Raw genomic sequence first — 22765 nt, forward strand, 5'->3', positions numbered from 1 at the left:
TTTTCCGCTCATAATCAGTGCCAAATGGTCTATAAATATGCCTTGAATATCAGAATTTTTACTTACTAAATTTTCTGATCTTCTTCTTCTTCTTCATCTGCACAAAAATTCCAGTGTGTTTTTACAGCCTTCGAGTGGTTCGCTGTTCATCGGCGTTTTTGGTACCAACACTCTGGTGAGTTAATCGTTCTATCTTGGGAGGATATATTCCAGTACCTCGGGTACTTGAGGGGAATAATTTTTTCTTAAGGACACACTGTGCATTCAGTGGGCTCGATTTTTTCCTATACTGTTTTTAAGAATTTATTTCGTTAAACCAGAGTTACTAACTTTCTGATTTTGTTTATATATATTTCAGAAAGTTTAATGGTTTAATTGTTTATTATATCAATACAGGTTAATAACAATCTTAAGGAAATTATTTTATTATATTCTGTATTCTGTTTGTAGAGATTAAAACCTGTGTGGTTTTTTACTCCTTCTGGATTTTACTATTCTGATTTGAAGATATAAAAACTCCATCAGAGTATTGAAATTCAGAAAACGATTTGAAGAACATAAAGCCTTCATCGTTTTGTGAAACAGTATATAAATCTTTGGTTTTATTTGTTATACGTACTGTTTATTGTTAATAAAGTATTGTTTACTGTTCTGGTTTTGCCATTAATTGAACTCTTCTATTGTTGACAGTGAAAAATGGCAATTGATAACGGAATTTCTTCTGCAACTATTGCGGCAATGACGATAGCCTTGTCAAGACGAACTATTGTTCCACCGGCAGAGAAACCGGGGAAATTTTCTGGAGCCAACTTCAAAGGATGGCAGCAAAGGGTGTTCTTTTGGTTTACCACACTTGGTATGCAGAAATACACTAGTGAAGAACCTCCAGTGCCTGCTGCGGATATGCCGGACAACGAAAAATTCATGATTGTTGAGGCGTGGAAACAGGCAGATTTTCTTTGCAAAGGATATATCTTAAGAGCTTTAGAGAATGACTTGTACAATGTGTACAGTGCGATGAATACTTCGAAAGAATTATTGGACGCACTTGAAAAGAAGTACAAGACTGAAGATACATGCTTGAAGAAGTTCGTGGTTGCCAAGTTTCTAGACTATAAAATTATGGACAGCAAAACTGTTGGAATCCAAGTTCAGGAGCTTCAACTTATTTTTCATGACCTTATTGCTGAAGGTATGGTCGTGAATGAAACATTTCAATTTCAAGTGGCTGCAATGATTGAAAAATTGCCTTCTTCGTGGAGAGATTTCAAGAACTATTTTAAGCACAAGCGCAAAGAAATGAAGTTGGAAGATCTTGTGATACGTCTCGAGATTGAGGAAGACAACAAAACAGCCGAGAAGAAGTCTCGTAGAAATTCAATGATCATGGGAGCTAATATCGTTGAGGAGACTGCTCCAAAAAGTAAGAAGAGAAAGAGGTCTTCTGGACTGACTAAGGAGCAGAACAAAAAGAAATTCAAGGGCAGCTGCTACAATTGTGGAAAAACTAGTCACAAAGCCCCTAATTGTCGTCTCCCGAAAAAGGATAAGAAGAAGGGACATGCCAACATAGTGGAGAAGAATGATGACATTGATGATCTGCGTGCAATGCTTTTGGAATGCAACCTAGTTGGAAATTCGAAGGAGTGGTGGATTGACTATGGAGCCACTCGATATGTTTGTGCTGTCAAAGAAGCATTTGCGACTTACTCTACTACTGGTCCCGAAGAAGAGCTTTTCATGGAAAATACTGCAACAGCCAAGATTGAAGGTTATGGGAAGATATTCCTGAAGATGACTTCCGGCAAGGTGTTAACGCTCAACAACCTTCTTCATGTTCCTACTATTAGGAAGAATTTAGTTTCTACTTATTTACTTGTTAAGAATGGATTTAAATGTGTATTTGTTTCTGATAAAGTTGTTGTAAGCAAGAATGAAATGTATGTTGGAAAGGGCTACCTCACAGAGGGCTTTTTCAAACTAAATGTAATGGTTGTTGACAATATTAATAAAATTTCAGCTTTTTCTTATTTATTGGAGTCAAATGATTTATGGCATATTCGTTTAGGACATGTCAATTACAAAACCTTGCGGAAGTTAATTTATTTTGAAGTATTGCCTAAATTCGAGTGTAATAAATCAAAATGTCATATATGTATTGAATCTAAGTTTGTAAAACATCCTTATAAGTCTATTGAAATGAATTCAAATCCTTTAGACTTAATTAATACTGACATTTGTGATATGAAGTCGACACCATCTCGAGGTGGAAAAAGTATTTTATTACTTTTATTGACGATTGCACTCAATATTATTATGTTTATTTGCTTAATAGTAAGGATGAAGCAATTGAATTATTTAAGCAATACAAGAATGAAGTGGAGAATCAATTGAATAAAAAGATCAAAATGATTAGAAGTTATAGGGGTGGAGAATATGAATCTCCGTTTGCAGAAATATGTTCGGAATATGGAATTATCCATCAAACTACTGCACCTTACACACCTCAATCTAATGGAATTGCGGAAAGGAAAAATCGGACATTAAAGAAAATTATAGATTTTTTATTAATAAATTCCGGATTACCGCAGAGTTTGTGGGGGGAAGCTATCCTTACAGCTAACCGAATACTCAACAGAGTACCCCACAGCAAAATACAATTTATTCCATATGAAAAATTGAAAGGAAGAAAATCCAACTTGAAATATTTCAAAGTGTGGGGGTGTCTAGCAAAGGTACAAGTTTCTTTACCTAAAAGGATTAAAATCAGACCAAAAACTGTAGATTGTGTTTTCATTAGATATGCTACAAACAGTAAAGTATGTCAGTTTTTGGTTCATAAATCCAATAATCCCGAAATTCATGTTAATACGGTAATGGAATCAGATAATGCAGAATTCTTTGAAAACATCTATCCGTATAAAACTGAATGCGAGTCATTAAGTGAAAGACCTAAACGACCTCGGGAAGAACCAAAGGAAAATACTCCAAGTGTAGAAGATCTAAGGCGTAGCAAACGTTAAAGAACATCTACTTCCTTTGGACCAGATTTTGTGACATTCTTGCTTGAAAATGAGCCTCAAACTTTTAAAGCAGCTATGCCATCTTCTGATTCAGCGTTTTGGAAAGAGGCAGTCAATAGTGAGATTCAATCAATTTTGGATAACCATACATGGGAATTGGTTGATCTTCCTCCGGGAAATAAGCCTTTAGGTTCGAAATGGATCTTTAAACGGAAAATGAAAGCTGATGGCACTATTGACAAATATAAGGCAAGACTTGTTGTCAAAGGTTATAGACAAATGGAAGGCCTTGATTACTTTGATATTTACTTGCCAGTAACGAGGATAACATCTGTTAGGGTATTAGTGGCACTAGCAGCCGTATATGGTCTTGAAATCCATCAAATGAAAGTTAAAACAGCTTTCTTAAATGGAGAATTGGAGGAAGAGATTTACATGGAACAACCTGAGGGTTTTGTGGTTCCTGGTAAAGAAAAAAAAGTGTGCAAACTTGTTAAATCGCTTTATGGACTTAAACAAGCACCCAAACAATAGCATGCCAAATTTGACCAAACAATATTGGCAAGTGGGTTTAAAATCAACGAGTGCAACAAATGTGTTTATATTAAAAACACTCCAAGTCATAAAGTCATTGTTTGTTTATATGTTGATGACATGTTGATAATGAGCAAAAATATGGCAGATATAAATGCTACTAAGCGCATGTTGGCTAGCAAATTCGACATGAAAGACTTGGGAATTGCTGATGTGATCTTAGAAATCAGAATTCATTGAATTTCAAAATTGCCAAGACTCCAATTGACGTGAGTTATGCACTTCAAAAGAATGAAGGTGAAAGTGACTCACAACTGGACTATGCAAGAGTATTGGGAAGTTTGATGTATATCATGAATTGTACGCGACCAAATATATCATGTGCTATTAGTAAACTGACTCGGTTTACAAGTAATCCAATCAAATACATTGGATGGAAAAGAAATGAGTTTTGGGGTATCTCAAACATACCCAAAATTTACGCTTTGCATTATAACAAATATTCCTCCGTGATCGAGGGATATAGTGATGCAAATTGGATCACCGGATCATCTGAAGTTAAATCCACGAGTGGATATGTTTTCACAATTGGGGGTGGAGCAGTGTCTTGGAAATCATCCAAGCAAACGTGCATTTCCCGTTCTACAATGGAATCTGAATTCATAACTTTAGATAAGGCCGGTGAAGAAGCCGAATGGCTCCGGAATTTCTTGGAAGATATTCCATTTTGGCCCAAACCTTTGGCACCTATTTGTATACATTGTGATAGTCAAGCGGCAATAGGCAGGGCAGGGAGCGTTATGTATAATGAAAAATCTCATCATATACGACGGAGACACAATACCGTTAGACAACTACTCTCTAGTGGTGTTATCACAATTGACTACGTAAAGTCAAGAGATAAGGCGTCGGATCCACTTACAAAAAGGCCTATCTAGAGAGGCAGTTTAAAGATCATCAAAGGGAATGGGGTTAAGGTCTAGGACAAGTCATCATGGCGGTAACTCTACCTAGCAGACTAGAGATCCTACGAGCTAGGTTCAAAGAGATCAAACAAAGTTATGAATGATGGTTCAACATTGTCAAACAACTCAACTCATTCTCGTGATGAAGGCAATGTTCAGAAATCGAGGTAAAGCATTAAGGCTTTTTGATGAGTCAACAAAGCTTAAAGCTTTTTAATTATTTGCTAAGTCTGGCAGGATATGACCAGATAGTGTGTCTATAGGATTACACGTTTAGAAATCACCTATGTGAGTGTGAAGTGTAAGCCGCTTCAAGTGAAATGAAAGTAAAGGCCTATTCTCTAAGCACTCATGAAACCAGGCGGTGTTCATGGCTAAAACGAACACAACCGTGAGAACCATAGATGGTTAAGGGTTAATTGTGTGACTTATGTTGTCTAGGTATACAACAAAACTCGACGGTTCAAAGATATCAAATCTACCGATTGACCGAGTATATCCGATATAAGTTCACTACGGAAAGTTCAAAGGGAAACTTACTTATCCAGATGTAATTAATTCTTGCATGTAAAACACACACGCGTCCGTGCATTCCTTTATTTTATAGCTAGTGGATTATGGTACAGGATCATTGGACGCTTACCCACCAGTTATATCGTCATCAGTTGTTTCTTTGATAATATTGACCCTTTCTTGCGTCTTAGCAAAGAGCTTCATTCTCTCAAATTAATTTGATAATATGTAGAATGTGAAATGTAAAATGTAAAGAGTGCAATTATTTTTCATCTTCTTTTTTTTTTTCTTTTCAAAAAGGAACTGGCTGTGCCTTTGATTGAAGAGTCAACTTGAAGCGCCTCTTAACTGTAGATTTAGATTTTACTACTCCAGGACTTGTGTGCGCTTTAATGCAGTAGAAAGCTTCTGATTTTAGCTGGGGGTACAACTGACCCCTATAAGTAAAGCTAGTGTATATTAATTGTTGGTTCGGTGGTGAAGTTCTTGTGAGTTGTTATTATCTGCGTGTGTCAATGTAGATTCCAGACCCTGTCTATTTGTTGCATGACACTCACTAGTTTGAATATATGTGCCTTTTATTTAATGGATTATAACTAAGCTGTCAGAGGATTGGTGGTTTTGATATCAACTAATGCTGTAAGCATAATGTCTACATTCTGAATGCTCCATTTTGGTTTTGTTCCAGTTCTAAATTTAGAGCTAGCCATATTCTTCCCCATAATTAAACTGTTCTTTTTCCAAATTAATGCTATGTTTCATTAATCTATTGAAAATCAGATTTAACAAGGAAAACTTGAGATTTTTCTAATAAGGAAAAAGGAATGGAAGAGATTGAAACAACCCCTTTAGGATTTCAAATTAAGAGTTACACCTATAGACCTTTTACTATGTCTATGGCAATGACTGATACAATAAAAACTGCAGATGGTAGACATGGTGGAAATCATGGTCATGGAAATCATCGTCATGGCGTACTTAGTTTTATTTCCAGATGTAGATTGCTAGGAGACTCTTCTCCTAAAAAGAGTTGTAAGACCTGCTCTAAGCAAGTTCCTTTGTAACTTGTGCTTACGCAATTAAAACGTATTTGCATTTGAGTAATCATTGCATCTTCAACTCTCTTATTGTTTGTATTTCTGATGGTGTCATTGATGAAGTTGATACCTCAATGCACCCTAAAGTGTCAATTTGTCTAGCTTTATTAAAAGTGATCAAATCCGTGCTTAACTTAAATAACCCTTAACTTTTGCCCACACCCCCAAAAAAAGCAAAAGGGTAATGTTATTCAATGTTGTTTTTATACTCTCTAGCTGACTGACGAGGGTAGAGAGATGTTAATCTTTTGCTATTAGTAAGCATTCCCCTAGTTTGACCTAATGAGCTTTCTTTACGTTGAGTTAATTAACCTGGCAGGTTTGCCTAGATGCTTGGTAAAGAACGAGCTGGTGGGAAAGAGCCGGAGATCATGAAAAATATTTTCACACAAGGAGACAGGTGACCGGGAAGGTTTGCTTCTAGAATACCGACTACATGGGAAGATTTGATTCTAATTCTTGTTGCCTGCTCAATTTCGAGTAATAAAGGGAGGGCTTGTGGACTCTCGCTAATTGGAAGGAAAAGGAGGGCTTCGATCCATTGTGATTAGAGACGAATCCCAAAATAAAAGAAATTGTTTGTAGTGTTTCAAATTATTGATAATATGGTAATTAATATCTAATCAGGAAAATTTTTAAGTTCTGATTATTAGATCGCAATTTTCTTTATGAAATGCCATCATGGAACCAACATAGAAGTCGCAGTATTGGGGTTTTATTACTCAAAATCTGTAATCAGAGGCGGATCCAGGAATTGAAGGTGACGGGTTCCCTTAATGTATACCTTGTTTTGACTATAAACTTTTTAGAAACACATATCCGGTTTGATTCGGTCTCTTCTGATTTTATTCAGATCAATTTAATAGGTTTTGATTTGCAAATATGAAAATTACTTCTCTTATATCAATAAACAAACAGAATCAATATTTTCAACAAGAAATCACATCTTTATTACTACAACGCAAGTAAAAATAATATTTTCACTAGGGGAATGACATCCTTTCCTATATATTAAACATAAATTTTCACAAGTATAATTAATAGTAATATTTTTTTCTTAGAGAATCATGCCCTCTCTATTAAAAAAACTTTGCACAAGTAAAATAAATCTTTGATAAGGGAACTACACCAATTCAGAATTAGAAAAATGAAAAAAAAAACTTCAATAGCTAAATTACACCCCATAAGTAATTATAGAAATAGATAAACTACAAGTCCCAAAAATCAAACCATAAAGTTATGTTTTCTCTGTGTAATGATAAAGACCTTTTCATTATAACTCAAAGTAAAAAGATTTAGATTATATACAACCATAGAAAAGCACAAAAATTTATGATATAATAAACAAAAACATTATAAAAATTGAATTTGATCTCAATCTAAAACTCTCATTGAGACCAAGTATTTCAGTTTTGAAAGAAGGAAACTCACATATTTGAGATTAAGGACAATACTTTATATTTATCATAGCGGGTATTTATATTAAATCGCACTAATTTATCATGATTAAGTGACAAATAATGTGAGACTGTATATTTATTAATTATATTAATATTAACCATGTTTGTCTATTTGTTGTCATGTTAGTGTGTGGAGTAAATATTTATCTTGGAACATGAGCCTTACACGCAACAAAAGCTTGCTAAACGTCTTGCCGACCGTGGCACCTTTGTCTAGTTTGAGATTGCGGATGACAAAATTAAATATTTAACCTTGTTTAAGAAAATTTTAGCATATCTATATAAAAAATTTGGGACTGCTCCTTTCTCTTTCGTATTTTTTGGTCAGATTTTATATTAATTTTATCTTCTTCTATTTAGCTGACATATAACTACTTTATTGATTTGATCTGTCACTTTAAAAATTCAATATCGCATAACGATTTAACAACACTCCTTTTACTATAAGATACATTTAAGTGGTGAAAAATTAGGTCTAATTATCAGTAACTTCCTTTTGTCAAAGAAGATAATACATGAAATTATGAGCCAATCGAGTCACAACTCTTCTCTAACTTTTTTCAAATTAATAATAGCTATGTAGTTTCCTAAAACGAAAAAGGAAAAAAAAGTTTATTAGTAAAAGGAATCACGTGAAGAAATGTTTACCACTTCGGATGTTCTAAAAATATTGAAAAAGAGGAGTCAAGAATACTCTAGCAAGGGATAGTCAACTCATCCAGTTTACGGTAAATTCAATGAAAAAAAAATTAACTCCAATAATTAATATTTACTAAGCTAGAAATAATTAACTCCAGATTACATTTCATTGAACCAAAAATGACTAACTCCAATATTTTGTAAGTTGGATAAATAAACTTCTACCCCGAGCACACACAATGGAACCGTAAACAGTCAAGTAAAATCCAATCAACGAAATAATTTGATCTAATAATAATAAATAAGACGAATAAATGAGTTCTTTTTCATTCTGCATCTTCACGTGACTCAATAAGAGAGATTGACATATTTCACATATCTTCAAATAGCAAAGATTCAACTTATAAGGAATGATTAAAACTATTTATATTTCTTAATTTATTATATTTCTAGTATAACATTTTTTACAATCCCTGGAGAGATGATTCACTAATAGACCGAGGGATAAGTCATTCGACTCATTCACATTCAGATCATGAATGTTTGGAATTCATATTATGCAAGGAGACATTAAATACCTCAAACCTACCATCTTTCAAGGGGACAACAGATTTCCAAATGAGGGGAGGAAAAATTATTTGCTAAGCAAAGAAAGTTGCAACTCTTTAAGAAGGAACACTGAAGTGATATGTACAAGAATTTCTTCGGACATATAGGAGTTGTATATCATGAGAATAAATGTAGGCATGAGAAATTAACTTGACCCTGAAATTTCACTCTGCAAATAGAAAAAAGGCAGTCTGGTGCACTAAGCTCCTGCTATGCTCAGGGTCCGGGGAAGAGCCGGACCACAAGGGTTTATTGTACACCGCCTTATCCTACATTTCTGCAATAGGTTGTTTCCACGGCTCGAACTCGTGACCTCCTGGTCACGTGACAGCTACAACTTTACCAGTTTCACTCTGCAAGCAGAAAAGATAGGAAATACAACTTACCCTCATCTACAAAGTGACATCAACGAGATCCAATTTTAACGCATATCCATACTCATCTTCATACATTTATTCTAAGTGGATAAAGGAATATACGTGGATACAAGATGTATATATGCAAAACAAGGTTAACAATGACAAAACTTTCCATTTGGATCCTAGAATCAAGGGAATTAATGTCTTCATCCATTAAGGAGGAGAATTTGTTTGGAATAGGAATGGACTCGTTTTCCTTTAATATAGGAACTGGGCCCAAATTTATGCCCGTCGGCAAGAGGTTGTCGGAGGAGTTAATAGTTTTTAGGTCTTGAGTGTTAGTATTCTGTATTCGAAAATATATATATTCAAAAAATAGAAACAATGTAAAACCAAAAATGCAGAAGAACAAAATTAATTCGATCCCACTGAGTTCACAGTATTTCCTTAAGAAATTTAATCCCCTCCTAGTACCCGAGGTTTAGGATTATTTTCTCCCAGGTTAGAACGGATAACCTCACTGGTGTAGCGGTACTTCAAACCCCAGTGACAACGAACGCAAAAAATAGTAGTAAATCACACTTACTGCTTTCTTTGCTGTTAAAACAATGTAGAAAGAAGAAGGAGAAATCAGAATTTCGTAAGGAAAATTTGAGGGAGAGTTCATATATTTATAGCCAAAAACGTTGGGTTATACTGAAGAGTTACAACTCTTAATGTAAGGTTGCAACTTAAAATGGCTGTTTATAAAACAACTATTTATGCAAACCGCCAAATTCAAATTATAACAGGAAAATTAAAACGGAGGATAATTGAATTACCGTTATAGTAACAGTCTAATTTAGATTAATTAATATTGCATTAATATTAACAAATAAATTTGGTCCAAAAAATTAATCAATCAGATCATTTGACCAAATCCAAATCCGAATCAGCGACGACGAAGACGGCGCGAGGCTTGGCTTCTTCTCAACTTTTTAAGAGCTAGAAGAAGTGCAATTGTATATATACTCATCAAAACTCTTTTCCTCCTCCAATATGGGACAATGTCCCTTTGTCAAAGAGGGAAATTCAAAAATTTTATTTTCTCTCCATTTCTCATTCACTCTATTTTAAGCTCTAAGAAGCTTAAACCCAACAATCCTCCATATAAATGGGGAATTGCTATATCACGAAAATATGCATGAAAAACTATGTGATTTACAAGCAAGGATTAATCGCATCTAGATAAACAGGTTTCCTTTTGAACTTTCCATAGTGAACTTATGTCGGATATACTCGATCAATCGGTAGATTTGATATCTTTGAACCGTCAAACTTTGGTGTATACCTATACAACCATAAGTCACACAACCAACCCTTAACCGTCTTTGGTTCTCATTGTTGTGTTCGTTTCAGCCATGAACAATGCTTGGTTTCATAAGTGCATAGAGAACTGGCCTTGCAAAATTCTCCTTGAAGCGGCCAACATTTCACATTTACATAGGTGATTCCTAAACATGTCATCCTATAGATACACTCTTTGATATACCCCGTATTAAATTTAGAAACCATTAAAAAGTCTTAATGCTTTATCCTTGGTACTGAACATTGTCTCATAACTAGAATGGACCAAAAATTTTAGTTGACAATGTTGAACCGTCATTAATGACTTTGTTTGATCTCCTTGAGACTAGATCTTGGGATCTCCAGTCTTCTAGGTAGAGTTACCACCACAATGACTTGTCTTCGACCATAGTCCCATTTTCCTCGATGATCTTTCAACTACCTCTCTAGTTAGGCCTTTTGTAAGTGGATCTGACACACTGTCGCTTGACTTTATGCAGTCAATTGTGATGACCCTCTAGAGAGTAACTGCCTAAGGGTTTTATGTCTTCGTCATATATGACGAGATTTACCGTTATACATAACGCTCCCATCCCTTCCAGTTGCCGTTTGACTATCGCAATGTATACATATTGGTGCCAACGGTTTGGGCCAAAATGGAATATCTTCCAAGAAATTCCGGAGCCATTTATCTTCTTCACCGGCTTTATCTAGGGCTATAAACTCAGCCTCCATTGTAGAGCGGACAATACAAGTTTGTTTGGACGACTTCTAAGATACCGCTCCTCCACCAATAGTGAATACATATCCACTTATGGACTTAGAGTCAGTTGAACCGTGATCCAATTTGCATCACGATATCCCTCAATCACCGCAGGATAATTACTGTAGTGCAAAGCAAAGTCTTGGGTATGTTTTAAGTATCCCAAAAATCGTTTCATCCCCATCCAATGAGATTGACCTGGATTACTCGTGTATCGACTCAATTTACTTATAGCACAAGCTATATCTAGTCGAGTACAATTCATGATATACATAAAACATCCCAACACATGAGCATAATCCAATTGTGATATGCTTTGGCCTTTGTTCTTTGCAAGTGCAAGATTCACGTCAATTGGAGTCTTTGCAACTTTAAAATATAAGTACTTGAATTTTTCAAGTACTGTTTTAATGTAATGAGATTGCAACAATGCCAGACCTTGAGGAGGTTTATGGATCTTAATACCCATAATTAAATTGGCAACTCCCAAGTCTTTTATATCAAACTTGCTAGTTAGCATACGCTTAGTCGTATTTATGTTGGTAATGTCATTACTCATTATTAGCATATCATCCACATATAAGCAAACAATGACTATGTGATTTGTAATATTTTTAATGTACACACATTTATCACATTCATTTATCTTAAAATCATTTGACAATATTGTTTGGTCAAATTTCACATGCCTTTGTTTGGGTGCTTGTTTTAGTCCGTAAGGCGACTTAACAAGTCTACATACCTTCTTTTCTTTATCTCGAACCACAAACCCTTTAGGTTGTTCTATGTAAATTTCTTCCTCCAAATCTCCATTTAAGAATGCCATTTTAACGTCCATTTGATGAATTTCAAGACCATATACCACAGCTAATGCTACTAACGTTCGTATGGACGTAATTCTTGTAACTGGAGAATATGTATTATAATAGTCAAGACCTTCTCGTTGTCTATACCCTTTAACCACAAATCTTGCCTTATATTTGTCAATAGTACCATCATCTTTCATTTTCCTCTTAAAAATCCATTTAGAACCCAATGGTTTATTGCCCGGACGAAGATCAACCAATTCCCATGTATGGTTGTTCGGTATGTATTCTATTTTACTATTGACTGCCTCTTTCCAGAATAATAATTCGGAAGAAGACATATCTTCTTTAAATGTTCGAGGCTCATTTTCTAATAAGAAAGTCACAAAATCTGGTCCAAATGAAGTAGACGTTCTTTGACATTTACTACGTCTTGGATCCTCCTGATTATACGTACTTTCTTTTATTTCTTCCCGAGGTCGTTTAGATCCTTCACTAATCGATCACATTCCTTTTATACGGATATATATTTTCAAAAAATTCAGAATTATCTGATTCTATAAGCGTATTATTATGAATGTCGGGATTTTCTGATTTGTGAACCAGAAATCGATATGCTTTACTATTTGTTACATATCCTATGAAAATACAATCAATGATTTTTGGTCCTATATTTCAGGTTTAGGAATTTGCACTTTTCCCAAACACCCCCACACTTTAAAATAATTCAAGTTGGGCTTCTTTTCCTTACTTTTTTCATATGGAATAGATTTCGTTTTGCAATGGGGTACTCGGTTTAGTATCCGATTAGCCATAAGAATTGCTTCCCTCCACAAGTTCTGTGGCAAACCAGAACTTATCAACAAAGTGTTCGTCATATCCTTTAATGATCGATTCTTTCTTTCCGCAATCCCATTGGATTGGGGCGTGTAAGGGGCCGTTGTTTGATGAATAATTCCATATTCTAAACATATCTCTTCAAAAGAAGATTCGTATTCACCACCCCTATCACTTCTTATCATTTTGATTTTCTTGTTAAGTTGCATTTCAACTTCATTTTTGTATTGCTTGAATGCATCTATTGCTTCATCTTTACTGTTAAGTAAGTAAACATAGCAGTATCGAGTACTGTCGTCAATAAAAGTTATGGAATACATCTTTCCACCGTGAGATGGTATTGACTTCATGTCGCAAATATCTGTGTGAATTAAGTCTAAAGGATTTGAATTCCTTTCAACTGGCTCATAAGGATGTTTAACATACTTAGATTCCACACATATTTAACATTTTGATTTTTCGCATTCAAACTTAGGCAATACTTCCAAATTAATTATTTTTCGCAAGGTTTTTATAATTGACGTGTCCCAAACGTATATGTCATAAATTATTTGACTCAAATAAGTAAGAAGAAGCTGAAATTTTATTATTGTAACATTACATTCACCTTAAAAGGGCCCTCAGTAAGGTAACCTTTTCCTAAGTACATCTCGTTCTTACTTATTAAAACTTTGTATGAAACAAAAACACACTTAAACCCGTTCTTGACGAGAAGTGAAATAGAAACTAAGTTCTTCCGTATTTCAGGAACATGACAAACGTTGTTCAGAGTCACCACCTTGTCAGAGGTCATCTTCAGGAATATCTTTTCATAACCTTCAATTTTGGCCGTTGCAGAATTTTCCATAAAAATGGTCTCTTCGGGTCCAGCGGGAGCATATGAAGAAAATGCTTCTCTAACAGCACAAATATGGCGGGTGGCACCAGAATCAATCCACCACTTCTTAGAATTTCTCACTAAGTTGCATTCAGACAACATAGTGCACAAGTCATCAATATCATCATTTGTTTCAACCATATTTGCTTAACCCTTTTTCTTTTCTTTCTTTGGAGCACAACATTCTATAGCTTTGTGTCCAACCTTTCCACAGTTGTGGCAGTTTCCCTTGAATTTCTTCTTGCTGTGATAGTTGTTTGGTCCAGAAGACTTCTTCCGCTTTTCGGATTAGTTGGAGCAGTTTCAACAATATTTGGTCCCATAATTGTTGAGTTCCCACATGTCTTCTTTTCTGCAGCTTTATTGTCCTCTTCGATCCCCAATCGAACGATAAGATCTTAGAGTTTCATCTCCTTGCGCTTGTGTTTCTAGTAGTTCTTAGAGTCCCTTCATAAAGGAGGCAACATCTCAATCAATGCTGCAACTTGAAATGCATCATTTATGACCAAGCCTTCAATAAAAATTCGTAATTAGTAACAAACTTAATACTTTCAACAAAAGCATTAATTCGGATTATACCTTCAGGAAGGAGATCATGAATTATAACTTGCAGCTTTTGAACTTAGGTAATGACAGGCTTGTTGTCCACTATTTTATAGTCCAAAATCTTGTCTGCAACAAACTTCTTCAAACCGGCATCCTCGGTTTTATGCTTCTTTTCCAACGCATCCCATAGTTCTTTAGAAGTTTCTGCATTACTATAGACATTGTAAAGATCATCCTTCAGTCCGCTAAGAATGTAATTCTTACACAAGAAATTTGAGTGCTTCCATGCCTCAGTCACAATAAAACGCTCATTATCAGAAGTTGATTCTGGCAGAACCAGAACGTTCTCCTTGATGAACTTTTGTAGACTCAGAGTAGTCAAATAGAAGAATATCTTCTGTTGCCAACGTTTGAAATCAATCCCGAAAAATTTTTCGGGCTTTTCTGCCGGAGCCGGTGGTGGCACAGAACGACTGGAAGTAGCAACACTGCTCGTAGAGCCAACCATAGGGGTTACTATTTCTGTCATTTCTGTTAACAACAAAATAGAAACAAAATTAATTAATAGTGAAGTATTTAAAATATTCAAACAGAATAACTTTAACAAAAACAGATTAAATACCACGGTGAAGATTTTATTTCTTCAAACCGAATATAGAACAAGACAAAGATTTTAATCTCGTAATGTCAACCAAGGAGTAGAAAATCCGAAGATTTTAGTTTCCAAACTAAGAGTAGAAATCACTAGGATGTAGTCTCCCATAAACAGAATATAAGATGAATACAGAAAAAATAATTAAGTTCCTTAAGCTTGTTAATATTCTGTATTCAAAAATATATATATTCAAAAAATTGAAACAATGTAAAACCAGAAATGCAGAAGAACAGAACTAATCCGTGCCCACTGAGTTCACAGTGTTTCCTTAAGGAGCTTAATCCCCTCCTAGTACCTGAGGTTTAGGATAATTTTCTCCTAGGATAAAATGGAGAACCTCATTGGTATAGCGGTACTTCAAACCCCAGTGACAACGAACGCAAAGAACAGTAGTATATCACACTTACTACTTTCTTTTCCGTTAAAATAATGCAGAAAGAAGAAGGAGAAATCAGAATTTCGTAAGGAAAATCTGAGGGAGAGTTCATGTATTTATAGCTAAAAACGTTGGGTTATACTGAAGAGTTACAACTCTTCGTGTAAGGTTGTAACTCAAAATGGCTATTTTATAAAATGATCATTTATGCAAACCGCAAAATTCAAATTATAACGGAAACATTAAAACGGAGAAAAATTGAATTACCATTATAGTAACAGTCTAATTTGGATTAATTAATATTGTGTTAATATTAACAAATAAATTTGGTCCAAATAATTAATTAATCAATCAGATCATTTGACCGAATCCGAAGCCAAAGCCGAGCCGAGGAGCAATGACGACAAACTTGCCTTCTTCTCAACTTTTTAAGAGCTAGAAGAAGTGTAATTGTAAATATACCCATCAAAACTCTTTTCCTCCTCCAATATGGGAAAATGTCCCTTTGTCAAAGAGGAAAATTCAAAAATTTTATTTTCCCTCCATTTTCCATTCACTCTATTTTAAGCTCTAAAAAACTTAAACCCAACATTGAGAAGATGAAACATTAGAGGTATCAATTATTCTTAGGTCTTGAGAAGAGAAAACATTAAAGGGGTCATGTTTTTTAGCTTTATAAAATAATCATTGAGTGTTGAGATACTTACTTGATGCCGCATCGAAAATATTTATATCTATACCTGTTTTTGGATCCGAAGGAGTGCCTAGATGTTGTTCTTCCTGTAAGGATGACTGCTTCTCTAGAGTATGAGGGGGTAAAAATGCCGTTCAATTTTTTATGGGTATTTTAGTAAATTTAACGTTACAACTTAGGGTCTATGATTAGTTTCTTAAAAGGAGCCTTAGCTGTTTTTTGCGTGTAAAATAACACCTTGTCATAGTTTCCAAAACGGGATCAAGATTCTGTAGTTCAGAATACGCTGTTTCTTCTTCTTGTATGTTCTTCCTAATTCTGTTTCATTCTCAATCAAGAAAGTTTTTTGTGTCATTCTCACTCATTCAAGAAAGTTTTTGTTTTCAAAGTCTTCAAAGAAAGAACGGAACCCATGGAGAAGAATCCTCAATTTCGTCCCTCTGACACTGATCTCATAATGCAATTGTTGAAATTTGTGGCTGGAAAATGCTTACCAACTGAAGAATTGATTGGCTTTGCATATGTTTACAGCAATGAGCCATGGCAATTAATTGGAGGCATGAGTTCCAAGAAAACCCATTACCTTTTCACACAATTGAAGAAGAAGAAGCCCACTGATGCCCGATTCAACAGAACTACTGGTAATGGGACTTGGACACAGCAGAATAAAGGCAAGAAAATTCTTGATGAGGATGATAGTCTCATTATTGGGTATAAAATAAGCTTGACTTACAAACACAAGAAAGACTCCTCTTTGAATGGCCGCTGGTTGATGATGGAGTGTTTCTTGGCTGATTATCTTCTTCGGGAGTTGAAATCTGACGAAGCTAAAGAGTTTGTAATCTGTGCGATTAAGAAGAACCCCAGATCAGAAATCAGAGGAAACGGTATTGCTTCTATTGTAGAGTATAAGAGGTTCATTGATCGTGTCTTGCAAGAAGGGGTTCATCTCCAAACCCCTTCAGAACAGAGTACTATGATTTTTTCTAAGTTGGAGAGTACCTCGTCTGATGTTTTCTCTATGGGACAATTAGAATCAAAAGATGGAATGTTGGTTATTATAAATCAGACTGATTCTGATGAATTCTTTGGAATGGTGAACGTGGAAAATCAAGAATGCTATTATCAGGAAGGTGATGAGGAGGAAGTTGATTGGGAATCTATATTGGATTTTGGGGATCATGGTTCAGTGCAGAATGACTTGCTTTACTAATTCTGGAAAATTGAAGCTTGGTAGATTTTTGAAAAGGGTATTTTTATTCTTGAGTTTCTTTGAATTAGGGTATTTTTGATAACTTTTTTAAATTAGGGTACTTTTAACTGGGATATCTGTGAAATCTTAGGAGCATGATTCTGACATTGACTTATTAGATATTTAGATTATGTTGGTCGTAGAATAACAACCAACACATTTTTCATCATCGATTTTGTGCAATGTAGATGATGTTGTCATTTTCTTTGTGACTCTTAGAGTTCATTCTTATTGTTTATAATGAAAAGTTCAATTATGAGAGATGCTCTTTTTTATTTTGCTTTTGCTCACTTGTCGATGTCCTGTTTCTTTGATCTGTTTGACATTTTCTCTTGATGTTCTGTTTTATGTTTTGCTGTTTAAAGAATTATGTTGTTTCACTATTTTTGGGTTGTTGGTAAAGGATCACTCTTCTTATGATCTGTCATATCAAGCTGCTAAAAATAAGACAACAGCAGCAAATAAGAGCAAGGCACCATTGCTTTCACTCCAGGTAATTCACTTTTTGTTTCTTTTTGTAGTATTAATTTCAGGCACCTTGCTGTCTTTCTACAGGTTATGCTATTATTTCAACCAAAGTCTCACCCAGCAAAGAAAAAAATACTGTATTCTTTTTTACATCTTTCAAAAATCCTGTACAGCTTTCCCAGTGGAGCAAGCTACAGAACATTGGAAACTCAAAAGAAATAACCAATAGAGAAAGATTTAATGCACTCGCGGTAAGCGCATAGAGTTTTATTGATAATCTCAATGAGCTTGTAACTCAAAAGGCTTAGACATAGAAGAGTTATCTGCTCTTCTGTTTTCTTCAATCGTCACTATGAGTTGCTCCTGGTGCCACCGGGTCTTTCCCGATGGTCACTTTGTCTGCCCGGAACTTTGCTTCTTTCTTTACCATGCCATCCGCATTTGGGTTCTCATTGCTGTTCGGCACAATCTAGTGATTAGAGAGGGAAAAAAGAACCCATACCTCTTTTGTGTTGAACGGATGAACATCTCAGAATGAAAAACCTTGGCCACATCGAAGTCGTGTCCATTCACGAAGCACCATATCAAGGCAGCTCTCGGACCATTTACTTCTGTGGTGTTGTAGGACGGAAGTAAGCGACTATTGATGATATAGAACCAGCATTTTCCTTCAAAAGTGAGTGAGGAAGAGTGTAGCTTCGATCCCGGCACAACCCACACTACCTTTTTGTATGGTGCACAGATAGTTCTGAAAAACCTATTCCATGTGATGGGTTCTCTCCTGTAAGTATCATAGAAATCCTCCTCCCCATTGAATTCAGGCAATCGATACACTCTCCTGATGGCTTCTAATAAGGCATCCACCCTCGTGTCTCGCACAGTGCATATTCTATCCTCTTGTTCGGGGCAGTTGGCATAGAACTCCCGAACAAGCATCAAGTTACCCTCCTCCGGCTCTTTAAAAAGTTGTCCAATCTGTGCCTGATCAACTCCCGATACATATTAGGGCATTCATCCTGGAGGGATGCCCTGTCAATACCCCTTTCCGGTACAAGTTTTTTAGTGGCCTTCAAACTGAAACGGTCTTGGGCAGCTCTGGAGACAAACCTGGTACGATCAAACTGAGCTGCACTGGTCGGTGCCCGTCCCCGAGATGAGCCTCCATGACCACTTGATGAGGCCCCGGTAGCGCGTCTCTTCCTTGAAGGTTGCATGTTACCTACACAATAAATACTACTATCAGCGGAGAGAGGAATATGTGTCCCAATGGCGGTTACTCAGACTTCACTCGCACAATTGGTCACAATTTATCTTCAACACTCATTAAGGCAAATCAACAAACAGGTAGTGTGCATATATACCCCCAAATCACCCAAAGACCTAATCAAACCCAACAATGTCTTCCTCCAAATCATTCAATTCAAATAGCCTCCATATACCGCATATAAACCACGATCCAAATCCCAGACAAAAGTACCTATGATTTTACTACCCTATACAGAAAAGAAAAAAACAAATACTAAGAAAGAGGAATAAAATCATGTACTTACTTGGAGATCTTGAGAAGAACGGAGGTTGGAGATCGGTTGAGTGGAGAAGAGAAGGAAGGAGAAGAGTCTTGTGTTAAAAGAAAAATATGGGGGAAGGGAGGAGTTTGGGTTCTTGAAGTTAGGGAGGGAAGAAGAGAAGTGGGGGGAAGTGAGGGGTTTGGGTTCTTGGAGTTAGGAAGGGAAGAAGAGAAGTGGGGGGGGGGGGAGTGAGGGGTTTGGGTTGTTGAAGTTAGGGAGGGAAGAAGAGAAGTGGGGGGAAGTGAGGGGTTTGGGTTCTTGGAGTTAGGAAGGGAAGAAGAGAAGTGGGGGGAAGTGAGGGTTTGGGTTAAGGAAAAGAAGGGGGTGGGGGATTAAAAATAAAAAACTTACCTCGACACGCCCGCGCTTTCGCGCCCCAATCCGCGGTCCAATCCGCGGCCGCGGATTCTAGGCAGAGGGGGTCCCAAAATTCGCGCCCCAATCCGTGACCACAGACGGGGGTAGAACACAGGCCAAAATCTACGGCCCAATCCGCGGTCCAATCCACGGCCGCGGATCTCTGTCTCCAACCAATTTTTGTGTTTGCCGCATTATTTACCTAGTCTTGGGTTTATTTCGACCCCCGAATCCTTCCGATGCACATGATATTTGCCCTGCACACTAGTAGGTCGGTCAAAGTCGTTCAAAATCAATTACAACAAACAAAGTAAGAAACATAATGGGTTGCCTCCCAAAAAGCGCCTAAATTAACGTCGCGGCACGACAATTTACAACAAACTATGGTTGCCTCCCAGGTAGAGCCTGATTTAACACCATGACACGATGCAGGCTTTCATTATCACTCCTCATTCGCGTACTGGGGCTCTTCCAAAGTTATCACCATTCTATCCCTTTTCTCTTCGACCATTCCAAGGTAATGTTTCAACCTTTGCCCATTTACCGTGAACTTGTTTGTCCCATCTTCGGATTCAATCTCCACAACTCCGCTTGAGAACACTTGCACCACTCTGAAGGGTCCTGACCATCTGGACTTCAACTTACTTGAAAACAACCTCAATCTCGAGTTGTATAACAACACTAGATCTCCGGGCTTGAAGTTTCGATCTAAGATGTGCTTATCATGGATCATTTTCATCTTTTCTTTGTATAATCTAGCATTTTCAAATGCATGGAACCTGAATTCCTCGAGCTCATGTAACTCAGTGACTCTTCTAGTGCCTGCGGTCTCTATATTCAGATTCAGCTGCCGCAGTGCCCAAAGTGCTTTATGTTCGAGCTCTACTGGAAGGTGGCATGCCTTTCCAAATACCAACTTGTATGGTGACATACCAATTGGAGTTTTGAATGCTGTGAGGTATGCCCATAATGCATCATCTAGCTTCTTCGCCGAATTGGGTATTAGAGATATCGGACTAGGGAAAAATTAGAGCGTGATCGCAAGGATTCAAGGTAGAGCTACTTGGTTGTCATAGTCCCTTGGAGTCTTTCCATTTTATGGTAATGTTAATTATTAATCAAACAGTATTGAGTATTCGATCCTTGAGATCATTTCATGTATTAAGTTAGAGTTCGTGACTCAGTATTACCAGTCTTGGGAGGTCGTTTGTGAATATTTCCGCTGTTGGTTTTGACACCTGTATTGAAAAAAAAAATGTAGCTTGAATTGTAATTATAATCGGCTTACTTAGTCTTAGAGACTAAGTGTCATTACGAAGCCCGTGGTGGGATTTTGGGTCATGAAAAAAACATAACAGGGATATACATATAAACTATCAATTTTCCCTTTCTGATGATGACAAACTTATAATTTAAGTTCCTCATAAGAACCAGAATGACATTCGCAATTCCTGTATTCCTCCCTTAATCTGTTCCCATCCTGTTCCTCAATTATTTTTCCCCCTTTTCGCAATCATAAAAAGATTAGTAGCAGGCCTTAAGCAAAAATAAGTCTAGCTTTAGTTAACTCATGCCCCATGTGTGCACACAATCATGACTAAAACAGAGCAAAAGAGCACGACATACAGAGCAAAATGATGAAACTTTCATTAATTTTGGATAATTAATTAGGGAGCAGTTCCATTATTTCTAAACACATCCACAAAATAAAAATAACAAAAATAGAAGTACCAGTCATAAACATCATCAGGACTAAAACAGAAAATAGACACTAAGAACATGACACTAGAAAGGGGACATTTTCTAAGGAGCACCGGAAGGGGAAGGATCAGAGGAAGAGGCAAATATTTTGAGAAGGAGGTCCATTCGAGCATTAGCTAACATCTGCTCATTGAGCAGTTTCTCCTTCAGGTCCTCAACCTGGTTCCTGAGGTCAGCATTTTCCTTGGTCAGACGGGCAACCTCTGTGCTTTGAGAGCTGCTGGAACCAGGTGCCTCCTGAAGCTGACTTAGCTGACCCTCGAGAATGACATTCCTTGCCTTCAGCTTCCTTATCTCAGCAGTGGCACTATTTTGGGCGTTGATCAACTGGGATATAGTAGAAGTACTGCCGACCCCTCCAGCCTTTTCAATGCATTCACATTCCTCTAGGGAGATCTTGGAGAATGTTTGCTTACTTGTACCCACCTTAGCTTGTCCCAAAGGGACTTTGAAGAACTCAAACACCTTAGTAAGAAGGAACCCGTAAGGCAGCCCATGATTACCATCTTTAAACTCTGCTACTTTCTACATGTGTTCTATCATGATGCCAGGCAGGTTGATAGTTATGTAACTATTCAGTGCTTCCATGAGAACCAGGTCCGGATGAGATGTAATGGATCTTCTCTCTGCATGAGGGAGCAAGACTTTGTTCACCATTTCAAACAACAATTGGTACATTAGAAGGAGGGCCTTCTTCTGTACCCGTTCCCCTTGCTGAACTGTTGTATCCTTCAAGATAACATTTCTAAAGTTCGAAGAGCAGGTTCCCTAAACAGAAAACAAACCCTCAGCGGGCACTCCCAAAATACTTCCCAGCACAGCAGAGTCCATCATAAAATCAATACCATTCACCATCATACAAATGTGATCGTCCTCAACTTTAAAGAAGTCGGCATAAAAGCTGCGCACTTCTTCTTCATATACTTTGGGACTGTCACCTGTGAACATGTGTGTCCACTGTTGAAATTCACATATCTACACCAATTGATGCATGCCAGCCATATCCAGAATATTAGGGGCAAATGTACTGCCCCACAATATTTTTTGATTTTTCAATTTTGCCTTCCAAGCATCCTGGGTATCATCAACCTTGGCCCTTTTGGACGAACCAGGTTCCTCACTGGCATTACCCTTCCTTTTCACTGATTTTCGAGCACTCTTTCCTTTCTCAGCAGATTTCCTAGACACCATTTCAACAGACTCTTTTTCAGCAGACTCTTTTTCAACAGACTCGTCACTAGAATCTTCAACAAGTTTTTCACTAGATTTTGCACCTTCGA

The 22765-nt window shown here is 36.7% G+C and overlaps 1 protein-coding gene across 1 annotated transcript; it reads left to right on the forward strand.

Annotated features, from left to right (window-relative positions):
- Nucleotides 1–16200: 16200 nt before the first annotated feature.
- LOC142180233 (NAC domain-containing protein 6-like) lies at nt 16201–17606 on the forward strand. Its single transcript, XM_075251183.1, has one exon. It carries the CDS (start codon nt 16492–16494, stop codon nt 17290–17292), a length of 801 nt encoding a protein of 266 aa, XP_075107284.1. The 5' UTR covers nt 16201–16491; the 3' UTR covers nt 17293–17606.
- The last annotated feature ends 5159 nt before the right edge of the window (nt 17607–22765 follow it).

The sequence above is a fragment of the Nicotiana tabacum genome, chromosome 4 (assembly GCF_000715075.1).
Source record: "Nicotiana tabacum cultivar K326 chromosome 4, ASM71507v2, whole genome shotgun sequence".
NCBI classification, from domain to species: Eukaryota; Viridiplantae; Streptophyta; class Magnoliopsida; order Solanales; family Solanaceae; genus Nicotiana; species Nicotiana tabacum.

Coding starts and splice junctions, on each gene's coding strand:
- LOC142180233 (XM_075251183.1), top strand. CDS start 16,492: ATGGAGAAGAATCCTCAATTTCGTCCCTCTGACACTGATCTCATAATG.